This window comes from Phyllostomus discolor, chromosome 7 (assembly GCF_004126475.2).
Source record: "Phyllostomus discolor isolate MPI-MPIP mPhyDis1 chromosome 7, mPhyDis1.pri.v3, whole genome shotgun sequence".
Taxonomy (NCBI): Eukaryota; Metazoa; Chordata; class Mammalia; order Chiroptera; family Phyllostomidae; genus Phyllostomus; species Phyllostomus discolor.
Window position 1 is genome coordinate 11,072,942 of NC_040909.2, and position 10,043 is coordinate 11,082,984.

The 10,043-nt window shown below is 52.4% G+C and overlaps 1 protein-coding gene across 2 annotated transcripts in view; it reads right to left on the bottom strand.

The window, feature by feature from the left end:
- XYLB (xylulokinase) overlaps positions 1-9,309 on the bottom strand; it is a 38,916-nt gene extending 29,607 nt beyond the window's left edge. Inside the window, exons 1-4 of one of the 2 annotated variants that reach the window (XM_028518379.2) lie at positions 9,166-9,309; positions 7,754-7,836; positions 3,600-3,669; positions 1,804-1,884 (exon numbers count right to left, since the gene is read on the bottom strand). In XM_028518379.2, coding sequence (XP_028374180.1) covers positions 1,804-1,884; positions 3,600-3,669; positions 7,754-7,836; positions 9,166-9,222 — 291 coding nt within the window. In that variant the 5' untranslated portion in view covers positions 9,223-9,309. Of the gene's footprint in view, positions 1-1,803; positions 1,885-3,599; positions 3,670-7,753; positions 7,837-8,796; positions 8,817-9,165 lie in introns of those variants that run through there. The other variant, XM_036030503.1, reaches the window with a different exon arrangement.
- Positions 9,310-10,043: the final 734 nt, after the last annotated feature.

Genomic DNA, 10,043 nt, shown 5'->3' on the forward strand with positions numbered 1-10,043 from the left:
TGGGCTCCATCCCCCCCTTCTTAGCCCTAGAGCTTCCCGTCTTCACGAGCCTTGCTTTTCACGTCCACAGACTGGGGAGGGACTCTGCCCTGTCCACCCCTCAGTTTGTAGGCAGGCTCCAAGAAAGACGGATCGGTCTGGATTTGGTGCCTTTATAAAAGTGTATTTAATGTACTGCTCACAATATTTCCTGACATTCACTCATTCGTTCGCTTACCCATTCATTCAGCCCTGGAGGTGCAATGATAGGGCTGGGGACAGACAGGAGGGGCATCTAACCAGCTGGGGGCACAGATGGGCAGAAGCAGGTGTGACTGTGAGGAAAGAATCCCAGAGTTGAGTGTGTGTGTACTCCAGGCAGAGTGTGGCCACAGGTGAGAGAGAGAACCTGGCCGGTGTAGGGAAGGGTGGCTCTCTAAGCAGTGGGCCTGCAGCTGGGGCAGGAGGTGGGTGACAGGGCTAGCGGGCAAGGTGGCAGCACCAGGGCCTTGATGTCCAGGTTCAGAAGGCTGGGGTTTGTCCCGGAGGTGGTGGGGACTCTGGATGAGCAGGATGTGGCCAGGGTGGAAGGTCTGAATGGGCCCGTGGGAACCTGGGGGGAGGCAGACTGGAGGCAGGGGAGGCTGAGGCAGAGGCCCAGGGGAAAAGGATGGCACTGAGCCTGGGCAACAGAGGCAGAGTTGGGGAAGAGGTGATAGATTCAAGAGTCATGTACAAACCCATGGGGGGACCCTAGGAAGTGGCCCCGGGGTTCCCTGAGAAAGGGAACCCGAGAAAGAGGAGGTCTGGGGTAGGTGGGTGCTCAGCCTGGGTGTTCGTAGGGCACCTGGCCACAGAGGTGAAGAGGATGCTGGGAAGGAGAGGGTGTCCAGGCCTGGGTTCAGGTGAGAGGCAGGCCAGATCCCCCAGGGAATCTGCTTATTTTAACGAGGTCAGGGGGAAGAAGAGGTATCTTCAGAAACATTACTAAGGTCTGTCTAACAAGGGCTAACCCAGCAGGGAGTAAAGTGATTCCAAGGATGAAACTGGACTGGACCCCGATTTCCCCTCCTAGCAGCCATGGGACCTTGGACAAGTGACATCACCTCTCTGTGCCTTAGTGCCCCCGTGTAAACGGCAGTGATAATAAAAACAGCAGCTAGAACTTCAGGACTGTACGTCCCAGGCACTGTTGAATTTTACGTATTTAACACTCACATTGAGCCCGTGGCAGATGAGGGTAAGGAGGCACCAGGGCTGGGCGGACATCACCCATGTCACTGCTGGGAGCGGCAGAGCTGGGGGCCAAACCCAGGCAGCGTGCCCAGAGCTCTGTGCTCACCCCTCGCAGAAATGGCATGAGGACTCGGCTAATTCATACCGAAGGCCCAGCACCGTACCCGGCACGCACTACGTGCTCAATGTGCTTTGCCGTCATTATTACTAATGTCTCTACTAACAAGACCGCCATCATTGTTAGCGTAGTTTCTGACTCTGCTCTGCTTCCAAGAAACAGAAAAGCGCTTTCAGGGCCCCCCCCATCAGAACAAATCCCCATCAAACGCTCCCTCCATCCAGTCCCTCCTCACCCACTGCCCTCCACTGTGCTGAATCATAAGGACTGTCTCAGATCCTTCTGCAAGGAGCCTAGCCATGCACCCTCCAAGGCAAAACAGCTGATGGGGGCTTTTACTAACAACAAAACCTGTGCAGTGGGTCTCAAGACCGAGTGCCTTCCCTCAGGTGGCGCTGGCCCCTCAGCACCAGCCCCGCTGCCCAGGACTGCTGCCCTCGCACGGTCCCTGCCGCCCACTGCACACAGACCTGGCCCGCTCCGGACAAGGCGAGGACTCGCGAGAAGTCGAAGCCTGACGTCTTCATCTTCTCCAAGATGCTATCCAAAGCCTGAGCAGAAAAACAGAATCCACCGTGACTGCGCTGAACCAAAATCCAGCTACCCCCACACCGAGAAGGAAGTGCCTGTCATTACAGCGGGGGTGACAAAGGAGGAACGGATACATTAATTAAACGCGGAGGCATCAGTCAAATGAAAAGGGGAGCTACACTAAGCACATGTTAAATGCACGAAGGCGCACACCATTAACCCTTCATTTCTGCTTCTCCGGTTTGTGACTCCTAGGCACTCAGGAAGAGAGAAGACAAGGCAGCTCAAATTTTGGTTTCTTGTATTTGCGTTTTCAACCCACCCTATTAGTGATGTCACTTCTCTTCCGTGGAGCAGCGGAGAGCAGAGCAGAGGACTCAGCAGAAAGGGGCCCCAGGCCCGCACTCCCCGGGTCCAGGAGACCAAGGTCGCAGAGCGAGCAGGGGCAGCTGGCAGCCATTTGTCTCAACCCCCCCACCATCCACCTTCCTTTCCGGTGGGGCCTTCTCTCTAGCAAGCCCCCATTGTGGGGTGGGGAGGGCAGGGCCCAGGAGGGCTCGACGCTTCCCCTGAGATTTCACAGCAGGAATCAGAGTCCCCAGGCAGCTCCTTGTGGGTAGGGAGGCCACCTACCTGAGTTTTTGGCCGACCCCACCATCCCCGCCCACCCTGTGCAGGGGGATGGCTTTCACAGTCCTGGCTGGGGCTCTCAGCTCTAACCCTGCCTGCCAAACCTCTCGCAGGAAGCGTGGAATGGCTGGGGCAGGGACTGGCAAAGCTAGAACAGGTCCAGGCCTGGGGCCTGCTCAGAATTATTACAGGAACCGCCCTGGCTCCAACCCCAGGCCTGGCTCCCTCCCCAGTGCTCCCCTCCTCAAGTTAAGGTCTCGGCATCATCACTGGGACCTCTAGACACCGACTCTTGCCGTGGTGCTCCCCACCACGGCCCCTCTGTCTGGCCCAGCCCTCTGAAGCACATTCCAGCCAGCCTGCCTGGTAGCAGTTCATCCTTTACCTCGTCCTCCAGGATGAGTTGGGGTCAGGCAGACGAAAGAGAAATCACACTCGTTATCTTAACAGAAAGAATTTACTATAGGAGGTTGGTCACACAGGTGTCAGAGGGCTGGGAAAGCTTCTGACAGACACACTGGGTCCTGCCGGTGGCTGGCCTCCAGCTGCAGGGCCTCGGGTGCCCGGTGGCATACCGAGCAGCCCCCAGCCCTGTTACACCTGTCTGTGGGGTCCACGCCCCCAGTGTGGCCCCATGGGTCACCTGGATCTAGCAACAGGGATCTTCCTTTCTCATTGGTCTTGCATGGGCAGGCCTGCTTGGGATCCATCTGAACCTGGTGGGGCAGGTCACGAGCCACCATCCGGAGACCCCTGCCCTGGGAGATGCGGAGGCTGGGGACGGAGCCCTGAGAACCCAAGGCTGTGTTTGGATCTCAGGGTTCACAGGTGGCTGCAGAGTGTTTGGGAAAGGTCTGCTCTGTGGTATTTTAACGATGAAGACTGGTTGGACTCCCCGGCTGCTATGGCTCCAGAACATGGGAGCCCTTTGCGAGCTCTCTTAGCTCGGGAGCACTGACACCAGCTGAGGCGGAGCCTGGCCCTAGGAACCGGGATGAGTCTGCTTCCCCATGAGGACTTGGTCTCAGCAGATGCTCTCTCCTGAGCTAGGTCTGTAAGTAAGACAGGCTGGGGACAGGAGAGGGACAAGAACCCCCATGCTTACCTGGACCCACATCAGGACTGGAGAAGTCACTGTCAGGCCATCCTGGTGAACATGAACTCCACCCTGAGTCCTATGAGGAGAGCAAGAGAGACTGTGGGACAGAGCTCGGGCAGAGGCCTAGTGGTGGCAGATCCAGGATACCTCTGGTGGGAGCAGGAACGCCCCTCCCCCAACCTCAAGAGGGAGCCCCAGACAGAACAGGCACGAATGCTGAGTGAGGTGAAAAGAGGAGGCACGGAAACTGCCCCGAGTGGCCCAGAGGTGGCAATTCTCGGGAAACACTGGCAAAAACAAGCCTTGGAAGGCAGGCATGGTGTCACATGGTGCAATGGCGAAGAAGGAACTGGGGGGTCGGGGGTCACGGGGCTGGATAAGATCCGTTCCCAAATCCATTTGCGTTTGGAGAGGCAGAGGTATGGCTCCTGGAGGTGCTGCACCTGTGAGGAAGCTCTTGGCTATCGGACCAAGTCCCTGGAGTACAAGCCATGGGAGATTCCTTGGGACCTCTCCCTCCCCTCCTCACCCCTCTAAGACCCTCATGCAAAATGATAAAATAGTTAGAAGTAAGATTTAAAATAACTATGTGCACTGGGTAGCTTTTGCCTTGTCACAAGCTTTCAAAATGCAGTAGCTTGAAACTTTAGCTCACAATTCTGTTGGTCAGTCACTGGGCTGGGCTCAGCTGGGTGGTACTTCTGGTCTCGGCGAGGCTCACTCACGCATCTGTGATCAGCTAAGTGTAGCTAGACAGCTCTGCCTCTGGGGGCTGAATTCTGCCTCTCTTAGCTGGGGACGGGGGCCAACTAGGACACGTGTCTCTCATTCTCCAACAGGCTGGCCTGAGCTGGTCCATGTGGTGATGGTGCAGGAGTCCAAGCCAAGCCTCTTGGGGGTTAGGGTTAGAACTGGTACAATGTTACTTTCCCCATGTCCTACCGATTAAAATCAACAGGCCGGGAAAGACTCCATCTCCTGATGAAAGGAGCGGCAGAGTCACATTGCAAAGGGCAGTGGTACAGGGAGGTGTGGAGAATTAGGGTCATTTTTGCAATCTACTACAATGTGAAGAATCCGCATATTAAACATATTAAGACATACATGAAGTGGTCAAAAGAACATTTGAACACATGAAAAAACATAGCATGTGCTTAGGCAGAAAGACTGGATCTCTTGTCAATTCCCTCACTGTTAATTTAGAAATGTAATATTATCTCAAAAATATTAACGATTTTGCACTCTGGAATATTAAATGCTAATTCTAAAATGCAGAGTGGCAAAGCACAAGAAGTAGTAGCCATGGAAACTGAAAAGAAAGGGCAATCAGAGGGGCCAACAATTCCAGGCATTAAATCCTTTGACAAAGCTGGAATAATTAAAATGATGTGTTACTAGTTCACGAACAGATACACCAACCAATGAAGCAAAAGAAAATGTCCAGAAATAGACCTAAACATACACAGAAATTTAGCATATGATGAAACTGGTGTCTCAAATCAGTGAAGTAAAGGTGGACTTCTAAAAAGTTCTATTAAGCCCTGGCTGGCGTAGCTCAGTGGATTGAGTGCAGGCTGTGAACTAAAGTGTCACAGGTTCAATTCCCAGTCAGGGCACATACCTGGGTTGCAGGCCACGGCCTCCAGCAACCGCACATTGATGTTTTTTTCTCTCTCTCTTTCTCCCTCCCTTCCCTCTTTAAAAATAAATAAATAAAAAATTTAAAAAAATTCTGTTAAGCCCTGATGGGCCTGGCTCAATGGGTTAAGCACTAGCCTGTGAACCGAAAGGTGGCTGGTTCGATTCCCAGTTGGAGCACATGCCTGTGTTGCAGGCCAGGTCCCCAGTTGGAGGTGTGCGAGAAGCAGCCAATCGATGTATCTCTTGCACATTGCTGCTTCTCCCCTTCTCTTTCTCCCTCCCTTCCCCTCTCTCTAAAAAAAGCAAAACACATAAAATCTTTACAAAATTCTGTTAAAACAACTAGTCATCTGGAAAAAATAAATTTATATATAAAAGTCCTGCCATGTACCTAAATAAACTCGAAATATTTTTATATAAGAAAACTGAAGTCTTCCCTGGTTGGTGTGGTTCAGTGGACTGAGTGCCAGCCGGCAAACCAAAGGGTTGCTAGTTGGATTCCCAGTCAGGGCACATGCCTGGGTTGTGGGTCAGGTCCCCAGTAGGGGGCGCATGAGAGGCAACCACACATTGATGTTTCTCACCCTCTCTTTCTCCCTCCCTTCCCCTCTCTCTAAAAATAAATAAATCTTTAATAAAGAAAAGAAGGCTGAAATATTATAAGAACCAGATGCAAACGTAAGTGAATTCCTTCATAATCTTGAGTAAGGAAGGTTTTTTTTAAAGTATGACTCAAAATTTAGAAGCAATAGAAAAACAGATGGAGAAATTCAATGGCATAGAAAACAAAAACCCATGAATGGCAACAATAGCAACAACCCATAACAAGTGAAAAGAAACAACCATCTGAGAAACATATTTGCAATTCACGGAACAACAGAGACAATTCCTCTAAGACATGAAGAGCTCCTAGAAATTAACAAGAAATAGATAACCAGTCAAACAGAAATATGGGCAAGGAACATGAAAAACAACTTCACAGAAAAATAAATTCAAGTAGCCCTTTATCATGTGAAAAGATGCTCTGCTTTGTTCAAGACAAGAGAAATGCAAGTTATTTCTACAAGGTATATCTCTACACAGAGATATCATTTTTCACCTCTCTGATTGGCAGAAAACCAAAACCTCTTTTACCATCCCCCTGAATTAGCAGTGCTGTGGGAAACAGACACTCTCGTGCACTGCTGGTGGGGTGTAAATGGATACAATCTCTTCGGGAGGCAATTTGGCTACATCTTCCAAAAGTATAAATCTATCTGCTCTTTGACCCAGCAATGTTATTGCCGAAACTTTATCTCACAGATAGACTGGCCCTGTCTGTGATAGCCTATGTAGGTAATTCATGACATCATTTTTCATCGCAACAACCCAATATCCTTAAATAGGAGATGCCAAATCTACCCAGTGGAGTAGGATGCATCTCTAAAAAGAACACAGAAGTTCTATGTACTGACATGGAAACATAGCCCCGTGATTGAGACATGAAGAAAACAAAGTGAAGAATGGTACGTCCTGTGTGTGTAAGGAAGGGAGAAATAAGAATAGTCTTATCTGTTAATACTGCAATAGGACACACTGGAAGGACACACACAAAACCAAAACAGTTAAGGAGGGCAGGAGGGAAGAGATGAGATCACAGCGGAATTAAGACTTTTCACTGTATACCTTTTGTTTCTTTTGAATTATGTACCGGGTACATGCAATGCCTACTCACAAAACATTTTTTATTAACATAACCACTTTGGAAGAGAACTGGCAATTTCTTACAAAGTAAAACATACACCTACCATACCACTTAGCCATTTCTGGGTATTTCATTTCCGAGAGAAATGAAAGCTTATGTCAACACAAAGACTTGTATGTGAGTTTCACAGCCTCTCTATTTAAAATACTAAAAATCTGGAAACAACTCAAACGTCTCTCTCATTAGGTGAGTGGATAAATTAATGACAATCCATTCACACAACGGATACTACTGAGCAATAAGGAGAACAAACTACTGATGCATCTAACAACATGGATGAATCTCAAAATGATTGTACTGAATTTTTAAAGTCACATTAAAAGTAGATACTTATGATTCCCTTTAGAGAAAATTCTCAGCACTGAGCACAGTACCTGGTGCAAAGCCCCACCTGGCACCTACCGCACACATGCATGCGTGCATGAATGGATGGATGGAACTGGGAGGGACTGGAGGAGAGAGCATCCCAGGCTAAGGTTTGGAGATGTCTCTAGGGACCATGTCTGTAGGGAGGTCCCAGGCTACCAGGCCAAGGCCTCTGGGCTGTTCCATAGGCCACGGCCATGGTCAGGAAACACATAGTGCCCCAATGCAGTAAACCTCCAAACCCAAGGGTATAACTCCTTTCCTAGTGCTGAGAGTTCCACCCAGACCACCACTCCTGCAGCTTGATGAGGCCAGAAGAGTGTGTTTATGAATGCAAAAGGCTGAGTGAAGACCCCCAAACAAACCCCCGCCCCCGCCCCGCACAGAAACTCGCACGCTGAGTACATACCCAAATTCCGGAAGGTCCCTGTCAAAATTCACACTGTCCTCATAGAAGACATTCAGCTCTGCATCAACAGCCACAACTTTCACCTGGAAGGCATTCAGAGAGATGGTGTGTAGCCTTTTCCTCAGCTTCGACAACGGCCCAGGGATAATACACCATCAGGCGGGGCCCAGCACCCTAGAAGTGAGTGGTTCAACCTGGAGACCTGCTGGAAGGCTGGGGTGCATCATCATAACCACGGGCCTTATCTGGGGACATACCCAAAGACTGAGTATAATGAAGACACTGAGACCGAAGCGAAACACCCAGATAGCTCAGAGAATCTCTGCCTATCAAACAGCCAAAGCCAAAACTCTCTAAGAGACAGATGTTCATAGTGAGCTGCTCCCTGCACCTGGCCCAGAGGCCTGAAAAAAGCCCTAGAGGGGAAGAAATGGCAGGCTAAGGTTTGGAGATGTCTCTGGGGACCATGTCTGCAGGGATCTGAGCTACCAGGCCAAGGCCTCTGGGCTGCCCCCATAGGCCACGGCCATGGTCGGGAAACACATAGTGCCCCAATGCAGTAAACCTCCAAACCCAAGGGTACAACTCCTTTCCTAGACAGATGGGAAAACTGAGGTCTTGCAAGGCAATCTGGCTTGTCCAGGGTCCCACAGGACTTCCTGGTCACCAGCTGGCCTGGCCCGTCTGACAGGAGGGGTTCGATTACAATTGTATTGACTTCCCAGGTTACGAAGGAGCGCCTCGGCACCCATGCCCAGTGTGAAGGCCACTTTCGATGGCTTGCCAGCCTGTGAGGTCCTCAGAGCTGCACAGTGCGTCCTCTGGCCAGCAGTGTTGGGCACGCTGACCCGGGCACGCTGGTGCCAAACAAGGGTGGAACAAAGTCCACATGTGTATTGTACCCACTGCACTTAAAAAAAAAAAAAAAAAAAAAAAAAAAAAAAAAAAAAACACTTTTCAAGCGGTGATACAGTTCCAGGTCACTGCTTATGCCTGTGTGCTCATCTACCCGTCGGGTGGTTCCACCGCCTTGCAGTAGTGACAGTGGCAGAGTTCCTTCGGGTTCCTGTCACTGGGTGGCTATGACGGCGCGCCAGCCCGCTAGGTCCCCACACCCTTCTGGGCACTTCCCCGCCAAGTGACCCCAAGATCCCGCCGCGGAGGTGGGAGGAGGAAGGGGGAGGCGGACGCCGTTTCCCCGGAGGGCGGGGATACAGGCTGGGGAGCTGTGGCATCTTTTGAGCGGGAGGCACTGATAGGGTGTCCTAGAACAGGGGCGCGGGGTCCCCTAGAAGTTCGAGAGGAAGGTGTGCCCACGGCTTGGCCCAGGTGTCCCCACACACCGGGATCCCCACCAGCTTGTCCGGCGATGCGGAGGAGGCGGCCCCGGGGTCCACGGCCTGTGACAGTACCTGCTGCGTGCTGAAGTCCCAGCCCAGGCAGCAGCGGGGAGCGGACCGCTTGGCCATGGCCGCGGCGGGGCAGGCAGCGCGCTAGTCCTTCCTTTCCGCGGCGTGACTGTCGCCGCGCTCTAACGCCCGGAGACGCAGGGGCCCGCCCCTCGCCCCGCCCAGGCGGACTCTTGGACCCGAGTCACAAGCGGGCTTGTGCTCTGGCTCCGCCTGCCGGGCGACGGGGGCGCGGACGCGCATCCGACCGGGACTGGGGACTTCGAACCTGCGCAAGAGACCGGCGCCCTCTGCGCAATCCGCTCCCTCCCACCCCTGCACCCCTCCCTCCTCCCCATCCAAGTTGAACCAGACTTGTCCCTACCTATCTCTCCGATGGCCCCGGGTCTGAAGACCCCCTTTGCCATGTCTTGGGTACTGGAACAGCTGTTCACTCATGGTGAACACACGTCAGGGGTCACATGGCAATGTCCCCGGGGCTAGGGGCACTGGGCTCCGGCAGGCCGTGTCCTGACCCAGGCAGGCTGAGTGGCCCATGTGCCACATCCCACCTCTGTAACTAAAACCAGAACTCTGGGCACCGCCAGGGAGGGACTCATTTGTTCCTGCCCAAGGAGGAATGAGAACCAGGATTAGACCCCCTCCCTATCTTCCTGGAGCTGGGGACACCTTCCCTTCCCCTCATTCCACCTGGCCACGTCCTTCTTGTCCCTAGGACTGACTTCTTCCAGAAGTCAGGTGACACACCCCTCCCAGAAGCTTCCCAGCCCATCAGAGCCCCTGGTGCAATGGTCTGATCCCATCTCTCTCTCTCTCTCTCTGTCTCTCTCTCTCTCTCTCACACACACACACACACACACTCTCTCTCTCTCTCTCCCTCC